Source organism: Ambystoma mexicanum, chromosome 3p (genome assembly GCF_040938575.1).
Source record: "Ambystoma mexicanum isolate Mex_15411 chromosome 3p, UKY_AmexF1_1, whole genome shotgun sequence".
In the NCBI taxonomy this organism is placed as follows: Eukaryota; Metazoa; Chordata; class Amphibia; order Caudata; family Ambystomatidae; genus Ambystoma; species Ambystoma mexicanum.
This window is the reverse complement of record NC_090925.1, coordinates 641,075,198-641,092,637: the sequence shown is the minus strand read 5'-3', so window position 1 is coordinate 641,092,637 and position 17,440 is coordinate 641,075,198. Positions and strand designations below refer to the sequence as shown.

Sequence of the window (17,440 nt, the reverse complement as noted above, 5' to 3'; positions counted from 1 at the left end):
CTCCGTCTCCTCGAAACTCCACCCCCTCCTCAGAACTCCACCTCACCCCACCCCCCACCTTGGCCCTTGTGTGATCATCCTTCAATTTTCTGTTCCATTTTCACCGCTGGTGCTGATGGAAAAGAGGCATTGTGTGCTTCCCTTTTAGCATCTGGGAGTTGCAAAGCTCGACTTTTACTGAGCTGCTGGCGTTTTAAGTGGGGAAACGAACAAAGAAATTCAGTATAAGCCAAAGTCCATTTGCAATCAGTCCTGCTTGATGAGTGCTCACTCGTCGCATTTGGCTGTGGTGCAACAAACTCTTCAGAGCTTAAGCGAACATCGAGTCAAGTGATTATATTTACATATTAAACACATTGCCAAAGTACACAAGCGATTGCTCAACAGGCAAAGCAAGAAAAAATATTCCAGAACCTGCAGCAGCACATGGGTGCTCTTTCTAAAGGGGATTGGGCGCCTTCATAATCACTTTAAACTGTGAGGAAGGCTCTTCTGCCCAAAGCAGAGTGAAAGGAAAGAAAGAGGGAGTCACATTAATCAACAGTGAAGACAAGGCAGCTAGGAAAGTAATTAAGGACAACCTGCTAGAAAAGTAGTAACCAAGACAAAGAAAGGGGACACAAGAGAAAGGGCAGGATAAGGGGAACAAGACAGGAACAGGACAACAGGGCACAGAGGGCAATACTGATTGATTGGTTGGGGGTCACTTTTATAGTGAACCAATTCCCTGCAATGTTTACCTAATTGGCCAGTGGAAACAGAAAGACTTAAGGCTGGTTGTGAATGATGAAAGAGAGCTTGCTTTCTGGATTTTAGAGGGCCGAGCACCCCACCTTTTACTGGCTGGACCCTCAAAATGAAGCTCCTCTTGGAGGAGAATCTGCGGGAGAACTTATTCAGAAAGGATGTGTAGGAATGTGGCAGACAATTCTATCCAGAAAATATGGGGGTGCCAGATTCTTCAGTCATTTATTGGCTAATGAGCACAATCCCAAAGTTGTCGGGTTCCTCCACTTTCCGCCACTGAAGAGGACGTCCAGCCTCAGAGGTATGATCTCTTTCAAGAGGACCACACACGAGGCACACTGCCATGTGGTGCAAACTTTGAAGCTTGCCTCTTAAGTGAGGGAGCTATTTACACAGAAGGCATTGCCGTAGCCTAGTACTAAGGCTCTGTATCTGAGTGAAAGGAGAAGGGGCACTTTTATAGGCATTTTAGGCGGAAAAAACAGCTGCTTAGACTGTACTGGAGCGAGGATCATCTGTTTGCTGAAGACTTCTCCTAGACTTTTGGCCCTGGCACTTAATGGGCGGAGAGGACTGAGCAAGGGCGCAAAGATCTGTGTTTGAGGTTTTTCCTCTTGTGTGTGGGTCCAAAGGGGACAAGCAGCTCAAGTTGGAGCCATTGCATTCATGATGGTGATCTTTAGTCTGCACCAGGATGGTCTGCAGGCCCTTCTGGAGAGGATGGAAATCACTCGCTTTCTCCATCACCCCCAAAATAGATCTGTGCTTTATCTGCTTGCGCTTGCATCAGCAAACAAGTTTAGGCTGTTATAGGGGAACCAGATCAATGTGTTCAAGGAGAGGACAGAGGGGGAACCCCGAGGATCTCCGACGCGATCTTTGAATGGAAAAACAAAAAGGGCCCATCTGCCTACTCTGCGATTTGTCCTTTAACAAAATAATGGACAGGATTTCATTTGGTATGTATCTGTGGAGCGGGGAGGGATCCACTGTGTCGAACGGCGCAGAGAGACGCAGCGTCACCAACAACACCCCACTGTCCACTTAATCCAAGGCCTCGTCACAGGAATCAGTGAAAGTTGTCTGGTCACATGCTTTGAGCACCACCCAGATGCTCTTGCCTGAGAGGCAGCGATGCTCATCAAGGAAGGCCTTATGGTGCTTCCCCACAGCTTAATCCAGGATTTTTGATATAGGGCTGAGGTTGTGTGCCATAAAAGGGTCCAGAAACGTTTTCTGTAGGAACAGGGAAATATTTGCTGCTTTCCGTGGAGGTGGAATAGAATCTGTAGCGCCGGGCAACGCAGAGGCCACGTGGAAGGGCGCTGCAAGATTTGGCACCCCAGAGGAGAGGGGGAGGGGGGGAATCCAAGTTCGTTGGCTTCAACTTTTCATGAGGCACTCAATGAGAACATGCCTGCCTCTTTCAAGCGAGGGGATAAGTGGGACTGCGAGGCGGACATGGCAAACGGTGATCTAGGGCGCTACACATTCACATACAAGCTCTCCATGATGTTCTTACCTTGAAAAAATAGGTTCGGTTCCTGGAGGAGAGGAGAAGGTGAGATGGCTGGGAAACAAGGTTCAAGGCTACTCAAGTCACAAGTCAGTCTAATTAGGGTGCAGCTTTGTTTAGTGGCTGTTCAGTCCCTACGCGCACAAGAAACATTTAGGGGCATGCGGCGATGCTTTTTTTAATAGGTCTTCAACAAAGCGGCCATAAGTGGCTGTATCTTCAGGCCAATGGAGTAACTCTTTCATCTATGCGCCCTGGGGGTGGGTGGGGTGGGGAGTGCAGTGCCCTGTCGTGTGCACTTTGCATGTCTGTGCAAGAGAGAGAGTGAAAGAGACAGAGAGAGAGGGAAGGAGGTAAAGTGAGAGATCTGTTGACCTTGGGGCACTGGCCCTTATAGGAATCTCCGGCTGGCAGTCCTGGAATTGAGTCAGATTTCCCAGAATTCAGAATCCAGCAAAAATTGTCCCCAAGGTCCTGAACCTGGAAAAACCAAAGGCCCATGCTCTGCCCACCGTACAACACTAGTGCAGAATCTTTTTTCTTTTTTGTTCTGCATTTAAACACCTTAAAGCCCAAGTAAAGTTAGATGCCTGCAGACATAGCAACACATGGATAATTCAGATGGCTATCATCCCTAAATAGATGTGAACGGTGGCTGATAAGTGTTTTTTTTTTTAGGCGCATATTTCTTTGAATGCTGATAATTTCAGGCTTTCAGTCAGGGTGGGGACATTAATGCAACAGTGGTATTCTTGTTCCCCACCATGTTTACTATATTTGTGTCAGTGGGTTAATTATGTGATTTGTGCATCTGTCAAGTCATTCCTAAATTACGGAACGTTAGTTCAGAGCTTGATTTTCAATATACTTTTAAGAGACTACCTTTTTCCTTGCATGGTTCCACCCTTAACCCCGTCTCCAGAATAATAGGTTTCCATTTCCAGCACCACCTACGGGTCCATCAGAAACTCGTCCTCTTATCTAAAGGGCCAATGCGCCTCTGAATAGAGCCGGGAACAGCGTATACTGTTCTGCAGCTGTGGTTATTGGTGTTTTTAGGCCCAGATTGTGCTTCAAATCAGGGCTGGCCTTAGGGGCAGCAGGGCCCTGGGCGAATTGGACCCCCCCCCTTCCTGCGTGCCCCTGGTCAACAGGGGGCGGCGCCAGGAAGTGCCACTTTCTTTTTATTTTTAAGGAGGTAATGATGTGAATAGAGTGCATCAGCACCCTATTGTTATTAAATGTGCTCTGCCACCGCGGGCGCATTTAATAGCAAAAGGGCATCTGCCGCGCCTTCTCCCACAACGCCAGCTCGGGGGAGCCCTTAAAAGACTTCCCCGAGCTGGCGTGGCGGAGGCTAATGGTGCTCTGGGGGTGGAGGGCTGGCGCCCCGGGCTGTCGCCCGGCCGCCTCCCCCCTAAGGCAGTCTCTGCTTCAAATGTACAATCCATTCACACTCCTCTTCTGCTCTCTTGTCTTGGGAGCCCGTTCAATAGTACCTTAGAACATTCTGCTATTTCCTTAACCTTTCTAGAGGCTCAGGGTAGAAGGTTCTGTGCTGAAGGCCGCCCTCTCTCGTCGCGCCCACACGGCCACACCTGCACCCCACTCTCCTTTCACACACACCGCATCCGGCCTGCAGTATCTGTCACCTACTCAGGCCTGACTGCAGGGTTTCAATTGTGTTCTGTTTGTTTCAGTGGTCATTTCACTCCATTGGACGAAATCAGAACGAAAACAGGCTTCAGTTAACATAGGGGCTGGGAATGCGAGGCTGGCACAATTCACACCCCCACACTGGGTCCCTGTGCTGTCCACGCCCACCCGCAGCATAGCTGGCATTGTTCAGTTAGAGTGGAATGCATCCAGCACAGCACAGAGGTCGAGCTTGGAAACTCCCATAGCCCTGCCTGGCTCATACCTCGACACAAAGCCCTGCGGTCACTCCGGTTCACCAAGCTGGCCCCGGCGGGCCTGTCCAGTCACTTCTAGAGGGATTGGTTCTCTTTGTTGTCTTTTTAGTCTTTCAGCCAGAACCCGATGAGTGATCCTATTTACAATAACAAGCTTTAGTGACGTGTGGTTTGGCACGGCGTAAATACAGTGCAGTGTTCTGTATACCACGTTATATTTCAGTATTGCAGTGTAATCTGGCATGCTTCATGATCCTGTTATATGTGGTTCGACTTTATCCAGTGAAGAGTGATACGATGGTATCCAGTCAGCATATCTGAAACAGTACAGAGTGATACATTTCCGAATGGACACAAACACTGAAAAACACTGCGAACATTAATTAAATAAATAAATATAAATAAAGGGTAGTGGGGTAAAGAGGTTAAAATGGGTCAGGAATGGGTTGGGGTGTCGTTTTAAGGGTAACAAAATGGGGGGTTTGGAGGGGGAGCACCACACCCCAAATAAAAAAAAATAAAAAAGATTCTGTGTTTTTCGGTATTTTTTCCACAATGAAATGTACCACTCTGTAATTGCGGTTGGTAAAATAACATCTAGGCGATATGATTTGGCGCAGTAAGCTCTTGTTCAACGTGATGCCATTGGCTACCATGTGTTGCAGTGTGCCATCACCTGCTTCACTGCCGGCATGCCAGCTCTATGTAGTATTTGGGTTCTCAACATTTTACTTACAAAATATTACTGATAAAGGGCACATTTAGGGTGGCTGATAAAGCCCAAACTCAGACCAACTGGCCACCTGTTCATTCGGTGAACAGAAAATCTTTGTCCTGTTCGCCCGGTGTCGTTGGAAGAAGCAATGATCCTGCCCCGGGCCATAAGCTGAAGACCCGGCACTGGACCCAGTAACTGGGCGGAACTTACGAATACTTCCACTGTAATTTCCATCTGTTATTGCAAGCATCATTAGCGGATAATCAGAAGACATTAAGTCCGAAAAGGTTTAGAATTACCTTGTTAATATGTTACTAAAAATGATTTCTGACCCTGCTGATCCCACTAGCTACAGTCGGATTGCTCTTCTACCCAAATCTGCCCAACTGTTGATATCCTTAGAGCTAGTAGACAGATGGTCCAAAGCCGATTCCACTAGACCCGAGCATGGCATTTGGGTGGACTGCAACTCTTTTTCATTGCTTGCCAGAGTAGTATGCACCCCCTCATTTTCTCTAATATGGTTCCAATTCTTTCTAGAGGAAAGACGCCATGAGGTCCATTTAGGATCCATTGATACTGTCATATGAACTGCGTCAGGAGTTACCGAGGTCCCCAGTAATTCTTCATGTAAACTTGCAGCCACCACTGTCCCTTTTCCAAACATTCAGACTCCCCTCATAATGTTGAGCTGACCAGACTTGGTGAGACTAGACTGAGCAGATAGCCAGTACACGCGGATGACAGCCTTTGCGAATGCCGGAAGAATTCTGTGTTTGGCTGACCACCACCATGGCTCAAATCATGGTGTTTGGGTGTGCCACACACTGAGGTAAATTGCATAAGGGCAGCAGACTCAACAATCTCTTCTGTACTAATATAAAACTTCCTGTGGGCCTTAGACTCATTGATGGAGATCAATGTGAAGCAAACTCTAAGGTCAACAATGTTGTCAGAAACATTTACTTTCAACTATGCACAACAAAAACGATCTCACCACTAACATCTTAAGACCAGGGGTAGGCAGTGATTGGCCAATGATGGGATAATTCGATCATTCCAACACACTGTATTGTGTCCTTCAAAAATGAGCTTCAAGGTGAACTGATGGATTTTGGATCTCAAGGCTAAGAAAAGAGTCCTTTGCTCCCAAGCCATTGGGTCCATAAACATGACCCTGTACCGCCTATAATCCCTATTAAAGCACCTTGCATCACACACACAATATTTCCAACATCACAACTGTCTTGTCAGGTGAGAAAAGCTCCCTCTGTGCATTCCCCTTGTTGGCCATCATCACCAATTGGCAAATGTTAACCAAACCCAAGATAATCTACTCACAAGAAAAGAGCTATGTCTGGATCATTGGTCCAAAAGGTTCAAGCCCTAGTAATTTGGAAAGAAAGTCACAAGAAATTCAGATCCCTATGAAAAAATATATTCAATATGTCAGCCTAGCTTAGTCTGATTTAGGTATTCCAAGCAGGTGCAGACCTGAGAGATAAGAGTGTGTTGAGCTTCACTGTATATGGTAATGCATTCATTCAGTCACGGGGTGGAATATAATGATAGAATGAATTCTGATATTACGAATAATAGTGTCTCATGGTATTTTGGGGGAATGCTCTACACACGTCAAGCTATACGTGGGTAAGGCAGCTAAGGGCGATAAAACAACCAATTACATCCACCTCTACCCGCTAGAATGGCATTTACTTGGGACATTGGTAGGAGATGCCCTCCAGTGGATAACTTGTCAACTGTAGAAGCAGGATCTGTGATTTGGGATTCCCAACTGGACCACATGTTTATTGTATTGACAAATAAGTCACCCCAGTGTCTCTGTTCCCTTAGCCACCAAAATGGAAAGTGTTTTGAAGCTGGCTACACCTTGATATTAGGCACAATGCAAAGATTAACCATTTCATTTACACAGAAAAGCACATAAAGGCACAGGTTGCTGTAGTATTGCATGGTATGGTACAGTTTTATATGGAGAATAACATGATATGGTGGGGTGTGTGATATAGTCTAGTTCAGTGTGCTACATGCACTTTGTGGTATTATGTATGTGTTTGCTTCCCAAGGTGGCAATGAATTATTTGGCATGCAACTCGCGCACTGGTAATTGCCGTATTATCTAATGTGTGTTGCACAACTGAATGTGCAATAGTGTGAAAAGAGATGAAATACAGCTGAACGTGGAGTAAGCCCATGATGTTTAGACTCATTTGTGCAATACTAGAACCTTTGGAGCACAGGAACCCACACGTGGGAGATGAAAGTAGTGACCTCTGTCCTGATGAAGGCCATGGGAGTAAGAGCATTCTTTCATTGCTCTTTACCTGCTCATGAAGCCGAAACACATTTGTGTTGACATATTTTGAGACAGGGCAATGTAAATGTTTAAGGAACTAGGTGTGGTGATGTTTATACACTACATAATAAGTCAAGTGACGAGACACATTGGATCAAGTCAGTTTGTTAGATAATATGAAGGGTTACAGTTGTGGACGGATAGATGCCAGAAATTAACAAAAAGGAATGGATGTAATGTTTAGCAATTTATTCCTGTGTCTATGCAAATGTGAGAAACTGTAAATTGTTGTGTGTGATGTTTCTTTAATGATCTTTTGATACATAAAGTTGATTAAATAAAATAATTTTATACTGAAAACGTTAAGTGGATCTATGTCTATCTACTGTGCTACAGCGTGGCACAGTGTGTCCGTTTTTTCGGGGATTTCGACTGTTCTAGAACAATGGTCCGTTAACACCGACTCCAGCGCCAAAGCAATCATTCACATCTGAGGTACTTTCTGCAGCAGTCCCATTTAAAATGGTCAAATTCCCAGTGCTTCATTTGTAAAAAAATAAGTGGCAGTGCCCAAAAAATATTGGCCCCATAATGCAGCGCGTGGCGGGGCTCGCAGTCCGGGCGCGCGGTGCTGCCCGCAGTGATGGCACGCGGCCCACGTCAGTTCAGTGCTAGACCTAGACCGCCCCATCACTCTGCTGCTGCTCCATGTCGCAGGTTTGGTGTTGCAGCAACTGCTGGCACAGGCTATTAGTGGTATGGATGGGGAAGGCCACACATGGGTTGAGAAAGTATAATGCTTTGAAGTTGGAAAACACTTGTTACGGTAGGTGTAGTGGTTCCAGCATTCCGGCAACCCAGAGGCAAAAGAGTGCATTTGAACACACTTTTAAGTTCTAGACCACACTTGTAAGACGTCTGGACCATACTTGCTGTCCTGAGTAGTACCCACAGGGGAGGCTTTTTGATAAATTGTGAGGCAAATTGTGCATTTTAAAGAGTATTTTTTCAGTGACACTGGCCCAAACTACTAGCCGAATGGTGAAGTAACTCGTTCTTTCTGAATATCTTCCTTCTCAAGCTCTTCGCTCATCCGCCTCCAACTCCCTCAGGGTCAGCCGCTTCTCCAAGCAACGAGTTGGGGGTAGATCTCTCGCCACGGCAGGGTCCTCCCTCTGGAACAGCCTTCCTGCCTCCCTGAAACTTGAGGAGAACCATCTCCAGTTCCGGAAGCACCTCAAAACCTTCCTCTTTGCATCTGCCTTCTCTCTGCCTCGGTTCATAGTCATAATCTCGAATGTAAAAAAGTCGAAAGTCAAAATCTCGAAAAAAAATAGTCCCAAAAAAAATTTCAAATGTCTTTTTTTTTCCTGTTTGAAATGGGGGGGTTGCCCCTCAAACCCCCCCTTTTTTTTAAAACCCTTTTTTAAATGCACGAAAGCCAAAAAAATCATGTAAAATAAAAAATGACATATTCGAAGAAAAAAAAATTTGACTTTGTTTTTTGACATTTTTGTAATTCGACCTTTTGCAGTCGAAATTATGACTGCACGCCCTCTGCCTCTCCCCTGCTGAAATCCTGACTGAAACTGCATTGAATCTGCACTGGACCACTCCCACTGATCTCGGTCCCTGGCCCAGCCACTTGCCCCCTGCACTGCCTCCCTGGCAACCCCTGCACTGCTGGACTGTCTCTGTATCCCTACAGCCCCCTTCCCAGCACTTGTCTGCACTTACCCTGTACTTGCCACCAGCGGGCCCTTTATTATTTATCTTGTTATTCTACTACCCCTGTAGTGCACTTTCCCCTCTCCCTTTCCCCTTGCACTTTCCCTTCCCCTCTTCCCATGCACTTGCGTGATCTGAATGACACCTGGCCTAGTAAGATCGCTGTCTGTATTCCTTTTGTTCCCCCTCCCTGCCTCGTCGTGCCTTGAAACACTTGTGTATAGGTGCGTTGCAAATGCCATATCATATATCATATTATAACTGGCCCACATGGGACAAAAAAGTGGCCCACATGGACCAAAAAAGCTGGCCCACAGTAGCATTTTGTGTTTTTGGTTCGTGCATTGCCCTTTAGGCCAGTCTGAGCTGAATGCTATCTTTGCCCTATAGGCCAGTCTGAGCGGGTGCTATCTTTTCAATAAAAACAAAACACTCAGCCCCTTAATTGCCCAAATCCTTTCCGGTACTCTGCCGGGTGTGCATTTTGGGGTGAAGGAAGCAGTGCAGTGTGTTAGTGCAGTGGAGAGAGGCATAGCTGACAAGACCATGGCTGCTCCTGCCTGCAATCAAAATGGTGTCAAACGGGCGGACGGGAGCCAGAAGGATCGCAATTATGGAAAAATCCCAAATATGCAAGTGTAAAAGCCTGCACATGGCCATGTGGTGTATCGTGTACCGTGTTGCGAAGGGGGCTAAACACAACTTACTTGGGCCAAGGATTTCGGGACCCCCATGCACCCTCCCCCCAGGATATGGCGACTCTGCTCAGGTGATGTGGGGCTGGATTGCTAACTGACACAAACGAAGCTGCATGTGCTGTGCAGTCCTGAGGGGCTGTGCTGTGCACACAGTGTCCTGGAGGGCTGTCTGTGCTCATGCTGTCCTGAGGGGCTGTGCATGCGTTGTCCTGGAGGCTGAGACCTCCCAATGTCCTGAGGCGCTGTGTACGCTGTGTCCTGGGGGGGGTGCATGCAGTGACCTGGGGCCCTGGGGGCTGTGCATCCAGTGTCCTGGGGGGCTGTGCATTAGTGATCCCCTTGGCTGCCTGTGCACATAGTGTGCTGGTGGGCTGTGCTCACATTGTTTCAGGGGACTGTGGCTTTGCTCATGGAATCCAGATGGGGTGGGAGGGCTGTGCTCACAGTGTACCAGGGTTGCACTCATGGTGACCTGGGGGCTGTGCACGCGGGGTCCTGGGGGGCTTTGCACGCAGGGTCCTGGGGTGATGTGTTTAGGCCCAAGGGTAAGTCCTGCATGACTGCTTCTCCAAGAACTCCCAATTGCTGTGTAGGGCTGCAGCGCCAGGGGGGTCCCCCGGGAATGAGATGCGAGCTGCTGAAGGGAACATCAACAGCCTCAGTGCTTGGCTGGGCTCCCCCTCAGAGGAACGGGTGAAAGCCTGCCCAGTGCCCAGTGAGAATCTATTGGGTTACTGGGCAGTTAGGGGGTGTTGCAGGGGCCTGAGGGTCCAGGCAGGCATGGCAAGCACAGGGCGATGAGAGCTTTGGGTTAGGGGGGCAGTTTTCTGCAAACCTGGTGGAGGCCGGGGGGCTGTTGCAGAGGAGAGAAAGGCTCTTGTTTTCATATTGCCCGAATCTTTATTTTTGACAACCAGGACCACTGGTAAGACCTGCCCATGCCTCTCTCAACTCACAGGTGACGCCTCTCAACTCACACGCCTTGGGGGGTGTCACTTTGTAAATTAATAATTTTACTCATCCACCGGCCGCCGCCCCCACACTTCAATGGGTTGTCATGTCAAAGTGCAGAGAACAAAAATCGGGCGATTTCACCCCGTCTACACCCCCCCGGGACAGAAAAGGCTTAACAGCTGGGACACTTGCCTAAAGAGCATATTCCAAAATGCACGCATCCACATGTGTATAAATAGAATGAAATGCTTCCATCTACATATGTGTAAATGAATAAAATGCACCCATCCCATGTTCAATACTCACAACTTCCCCGAGACATGAGGGTCACCCGGCCACGGCCACCCCAGTCGGAAAGGGGTCACAGTAATGTTGGCATAGTTTGACAGCTCAGCCCCAAGGAATTACTTTTTAAATTTAAACATAAGTCTAGTAAGGAGCCAGTATTATCAATCGTGGATGAGTAACATAGATCGTTTGAGTCAGAATGTATAGGTGGTTCCGTAGTGGGAGGTTGTTCCGGCACCAATACGGTTGCCAAAGGAGGGGGAGTAGCTTTTGTCAAAAAGCCAGTGATTTTAGGCTGCCGTTCGCTGGTTGTATCAAGGTTTCCAAATGTGTCCCTTTTATCTTTTTTTCAGACAAGGTGCGTCTTTTGACCTATCAGGGTGCCTTCCTGGGCTCTGAGGACGCTTACCCGTATTGACAGGTCCACAACGAAGACCATATGTACGTTGTCGGACACATTTCACGATTCCAACTGCCACAAAAATAACAATAGCTGTGATGAGTATGAGGCAAACTTGCCGTTTTCCAGAGGTAAAATACTGGTGGATGAAGCTCAAAGAAGACAGGGACTGAAGGGCAAGAAAGGAATTGCAAGTCCAAGCCGGGCCTCAATAACAAGAAGAAAGGTAGACCTCTTTACACCCAGACAACCTATCCCAAGAACAGTCTGTTCACTCCACCAAAAGTGGTTCCAAGAGCATAAACCCAGCGGTCACCACTGCCACCCTCATTAAACGTGTTAAGTAAAACACAGAATGATACTAGTCAGTACCCAGTGTACCAGCTCCAGGTGACAGCCTTTCTATTCCATATTAGAAAGAGTAGTGTATGAGCGGGAAGCAGATGGCAGATAACCAACCGATACAAACAGGTAAGCTGCCACCATCAACAAGGTCCCCCCCTCCTCCCACCGGGTGCTTTGTATGACCACACTCACCACATGCTAACCTATCACGGCCACAGTGCACTCACCGCTCAGACCTAGCAGGACTCCACCAGGGACAAAGACCACGCTGCCGCCCCTGCCCCGCCCGGTCCAGGGCCTTGGTGCCTGAGCTGAACTGCCTCAATCACTTTAGGCTACCTTCCGTGGGGCCGCCCGCCACAGCCACCGCGGCCATGTTGATGATGAAAATATGTGCGCAGCGGGAGCGGCCCATTGGAAGGCAAGATTTTAAAAGAAAAAAAACCTATATTTGGGTGGCTGGTCCCATCACTTTTGAAGTGATGGGCCCCAGCCACCACTCAAAAATACTTATTTCTTTTAAAACCTACCTTCCGTGGGGCGGGCCCTGGCCCTGGCCCCACGGAAGGTCAGGTTTTAAAAGAAAAAAGTTAAAAATGTACTAATTTGGGCACAAATAAATCCACGGGCCCGCGCCGCGGCAGAGTCATCCAACTCAGTATGGGCCGCGGCAGCCCTGCCTGGTGGTCGCAGAAATGGGCCTGGGTGTGGCACTCCGGTCAGCAGCACACAGGTCACACAGACAGAAGCCCAGGTGCGGATGGGCCCCTGGTGGGGTCCTGACTCTTGGCAAGTCAGGATACCACCAGGGGACCGCGCCGCCGCCCGGGCCCCGACCTGGCCCTTCCTTGCCTGTTCACTGTGACAGGCTCAGGGCAGGCTGCTGTTTTTGGTCTAGACTTACCTGCTTTGCTGACTGGGATTTGGTCTTCTCTCCTGTCGGGGCACCCGAGTGGGCGGTGGGGAGGCGCCCACTGGCATGCACAAATGAAAAAGCAGGCAAAGGGGGGCTCCAGGAAGCAACCTGGCCGCACCACGCTGTGCAGCAGGACAGGCTCTCTCTCTCACACGCTACAGCTAGACACCTTCACTTCACAGCAACTCGTGAAATGAAGGTGGCGCCGCACTGCCTCCTGTAACAACAACATGTCACCATGTAATTTCACTGGCCCAGAAGAACAGCCAATGAAAACTGCACATTCAGTGTTACTATACAGAACGTATCAAATACTGGATAGTAGCAACAGAATGGCAGTTTTCATTGGCTGTCTGCAACTTGTTATTCATTGCTATTGCTGGCCCCTCCCAGGCCCAGCCAGCCATGGCCTGCACCTCCAAGCCCGAGAGATCACAATGACAAACAAACCAAATGATTTATAATGAAGCAAAGTGAAGTGGAAGAACAAATAAAGCAATTGCACGTACGCTGTCCCCCCATGATTAGTTCCGGTGCCCAAAAAAAGAGTGCCGGTGTTGGGCACCGGCAACCACCCCCACAATTTAAGCACTGCGAATTCCCATATTGACCTTATCAGTGCAAAGCTAGTAATTAATACTGCAACTGCACCCTTATTCACACTGATGTGCTCATTGAAATATTGGTCGTGGCCTTTTCAAAAAATCTCTAATGAACCTATTAGGTTAAAAACTCGAGTTGCCAGCCAGGAAAGCGATGCCCCAAATAAACTCCCATCAGCCTGCACTGTCATACTGCCACTGGTTTATCTGCCAACCTGCAGACCGAGCGATGTCACGAGACAACTGGACTCTGGGTAATATTCATTTAAGTTTTCGAGCTAATGTCATGAAAGCCACATGCTGCTCAGGGGCCACCTGATGTTACGGTGGGTCAGTGTGCTCACATGCCTTGAGCTTGGCACCCAGCAGGGATATGCAACAATATGGGAATCATGAATGAGTTTGGTGGTCATGGTAAAATCATGCAGTACATTTTACCGCTCTGCTAAATGAGACATTTCGCATTATAAAAACTCTTGGAAATGTATACTTTTGTAAGTAGGAGATTTCCTCCACAAAAAAGCCTTACCGCATGCGGTATTGCACAGGGGGCATTACCCTGTGCGGCAATACTGTTTTTCCCCAATGGAGTCAAATAGGACTTCAATATGGGGAGTAAATTAAGGGTCCACTTGACTCTTCAAAATATGGCGCCTGCGTCATGCTTAGTGCACGCAATAATAGTAATTAGGTAAGAGATAATACCGCCAAACTCTTAATTAGGCCCTAAACCGATGTTTATGATTTCAGTGCTAATGGCATAAAACTGGCACCGATTGAAATACTGCTTGTTTTCCACCCACCAAACCTCAAGTTATGCAGTAAGCATTGCATGCAGTATTCCAGTGGCGGTAAACGCGCCCCAATTAGGAGGTCAGAAACCTCCACCAAAGTCCTCCACTTTTGGCCGCCACACAAAAGGTGAAGGGAAGAATTAAAAAACCCCTGAGCGTAAACAGGCAGGTTTACCCTTAATGTGAAGGAATGATGTGATGTTGCATGTATTCTAGATGAAGGACAAATGTTTGCTGGGGGAACCCCAAAAGGTTGGGGAAAAGTGGGATGCCCATTTTCTTATCCCACTGCAATATACTGCATAGAAAGGCAAATACACAAGCCATTTCCATCCTCAAAACAGGGATGGAAAAGGATTAAAAAATTAAAAAGTACTACGTGGTGATTCTCTGAAATAATACTGCCTGCAGTTTGTTCAAACTTCATCATCCATGCCCGCCCTACCGAGGGCATTGCTGTAACCATGTGGCTTTTCAGTAATACCGTATACTTTCATTCCTGTTAAAAATGAAGGCCATAATAGTTACATTTTCAAAGATAATAGCCCCTTCAGATGTTTGCATTTCTCTAAAAGGGCTAACGTGATTGGTGGAAAGATTTCTAAAATTCGCCAATCACTTGAACAATCTTTCACCGTTGTCTGAGTTCAATTAATGCGGTCAGTTTCTAGTCAATATCAATATTGAGTGTGGCATCGAATAGCCTGATCCTGTGTGGCCCCGTGCCATCAGTGTGGTGGTGCAGCCCTCAAATGCATGTGTGATTTGATCTTTACAATGCGAGCACCGTGTCGCGGCCTAACCCCACCTCCTAGAGCGAGGCATGCCCTGGCCTGTCCTTCAGCGTGCAGTGGGATTTGGGTACTCACAGTACAGCGTTGATTCGAGTGTGGATCTCCTGGTACAGGACTGGGTTCTTCTTGTAGTCGTCCAGCAGTGAGAGCGCCCTCTTGTAGTCGGCGCAGTAAACCCGGTACACCTGCTCCATGTCATGGCTGTACTCCAGAAACAGGTTACCTGGGGGAGTGAAGAACAGGCCGGGTCACCGTTGCACTTTCATTCATGAAGGCCCACAGGCTGTGGAGGTACCGGGACGCAGGATCAGGGTTAGGGATGAGGGCAGCTTGGTTTCAAAGTTCAGACTAAGGTTAAATAGTATGTCATAGAGCTTCTGTGAAAATGATTGCACTGGGAAAGTTGCTACCAATTGCTAACTTCTCAAAGTAGTCATGTGCTACAGCCAGTAGCCACCATCCGCATTGTTGGTCTGCCCCTGGAGAAAAATCAAACCTAGGGGCAAGCAAAACCTCACATTGTGGAGGAAGCAGCTCTGGAACAATGCCAGGCTCAGACTGGCCTATATAACACAAAATGCTGGTGTGAGCCAGTTTTTTGGGTCAAAGTGTGCCACTTTTTTGGCCAATCCGGGCCAGTTTCGTGGGTTACTCCACTATGCAGCTAGTAGCTTTGACCAGTGTTGCTGAACATACATTCTTTAAAATGCACAATTTACATCACATTTTATCAAAAACCTCCCCCTTCGGTACTAATCAAACAGTGTCACAAAAGGAATGAATTTCCATTTGCAAACGTGGGACACTTTTTCCTTGGTGCCCGAGACAACTTTATGGCCCAGTCCGACCCTGAACAAAGTTAGGCTTCGGGTTTACCGCTCCCACCTCCCTGGCGCCCAGAGTGCTGGGGCAAAAAACACATGTCTGCCCAGAAACTCCGGGACATAGGAGGGCATAAACTTACTTACCCCCAAACCTCCCAAATGGAATGCATATATCTGTACATATAAATATAAGTCCACTTTTTTAGGTCATATTTAGGGCCTCAGGGCACTCAACGGGTTAAAGCACATGGGTGGTGCACTGTGCAGAACACTTGCCTTTTAATGACAAAGAACATCTGTGGGCCCTTGCAGAAGACTCAATGGCACTCAGAGTAGGACAACTACAGTAATGAGGTGGCAGAGTAGATGACAGGGCAGGGTGTAGGCCAGACCCTGATCCCTTTACAATATGCCTGCCAGGCAGTAGTGAGACGGAAAACAGACATTGAAGGGGTCAGGAGCATTATATCAGGTCAGAGGTGGAAAGGTCAGAGCTGTCCGTACCATGGGGACCTAGGGATGGCGGAGTTGGAAGCAAGATGGAAATAAGATGCTGCAGTAAGGGACTGTGAAATAAAAGGGTGCAAGCTAAGAGAGGAAATGCGCCATAAGAGTGCAAAGCAAACAGAGAAAAACGAGGGGATAGGAAGATAAAACTCAGGGTGTCATGGAGATCTAAGAAAGAGCTTTGTAGTCGGATTAATACATTGGGGAGCTAGCAAAGAGAGGGAATGAAATCACTACAAGAAGAAAGAATTGAAAAACGGCGCAAACTGTGAGAAACAGGTAATGGAGGGAAAGACAGTGAAGTCAGGGGATACTGTCAAGGTGGTGTACAGCAGGGCGTGGAGGCAGGTTTTGTGTATGGAAAAGGACCTGGCTCCTTTAATAAAGGCAACAGGAAGGGACCAAGGAGAAAGAAGAGGAAGATGAGGGGCAACCATGGGAGGACAAAGGAGAGACAAAGTGAGAAGGTGATAGCTCATATGGCTCTGTGTTTCTTTGAGTAGGCGTCCTTATTCAAAGCCGACACCAGATCCCTAGTGTCGGCTACCTAAAAACTGGCAACGAGTAGAAGACGTCCCCATGCCCGAAACCCACATGGCAGTGTAAGAGATGCCATAAGATCAGAGGCCATCCTGCGCCATGGCCAAAACCCATACTGCCAAATTACACCTGCCAGGGTTTCCTCCTATGACAGGGCACAGGACGCCATAATACCCGACGTGATCCCACTCTGCGGCCGACAACCCTGCTGCCACACTCCGCCCAATAAGGCCTCCCCCTCCTACCCATCCAGTGGCATGATACTCTGCCAACAGACGCTGCCACAATCCATCCGCTAGGCCCTGCTCCTACTACCTACCACCATCCATCTACCGGTTCCTGACACCGTCACGAAGCCGGAGTGGGTCAGAAAGTAGCCCTTTCCCACGACTTGTCCACATCACAGGGGGTAAATCCCACAGTCTCCCATGCTCCTGCAGTCCTCATTGGAGACCCTCAACAGCCCAACAGTGCTGGACTAGTACACACAGCATACAAGTGGCCGCCTCCAGCAGATCGACATGGTCAAACAAGCCAGATCCACAGACCAAACAAGCCTCAAATGGCCTCAAGCAGGAGGGGATAACAAGAAAAAGGCTGGTGGATCAACTAAGGTAAGAGAAGCCGACAACGATGCCCACTCCACCACCAACACCAGACGCCATGGAAGGAGAACAGGAATCCCAGGTTCCAGCACAAATGTTACCCGCCTGCAGAGCATCATTTTTCAGATGACCTTAATCTTTCCAGCTGAAACTTCAACAAGACAGAGGCCTAAGATGGGAAGAATGGCTCAAGGAATTCTTAGACTTCATCAAGGTGGTAGGAGATAAGTCACC

The 17,440-nt window shown here is 48.0% G+C and overlaps 1 protein-coding gene across 2 annotated transcripts in view; it reads right to left on the bottom strand.

Annotated features, from left to right (window-relative positions):
* Positions 1–17,440, bottom strand: part of ARHGEF37 (Rho guanine nucleotide exchange factor 37) — a 496,119-nt gene that overhangs the window by 245,766 nt on the left and 232,913 nt on the right. For both annotated transcript variants that reach the window (XM_069651406.1, XM_069651404.1), the window contains exon 4: positions 14,806–14,953. In XM_069651406.1, the coding sequence (XP_069507507.1) occupies positions 14,806–14,953 (148 nt within the window). The remainder of the gene's footprint in view (positions 1–14,805; positions 14,954–17,440) is intronic.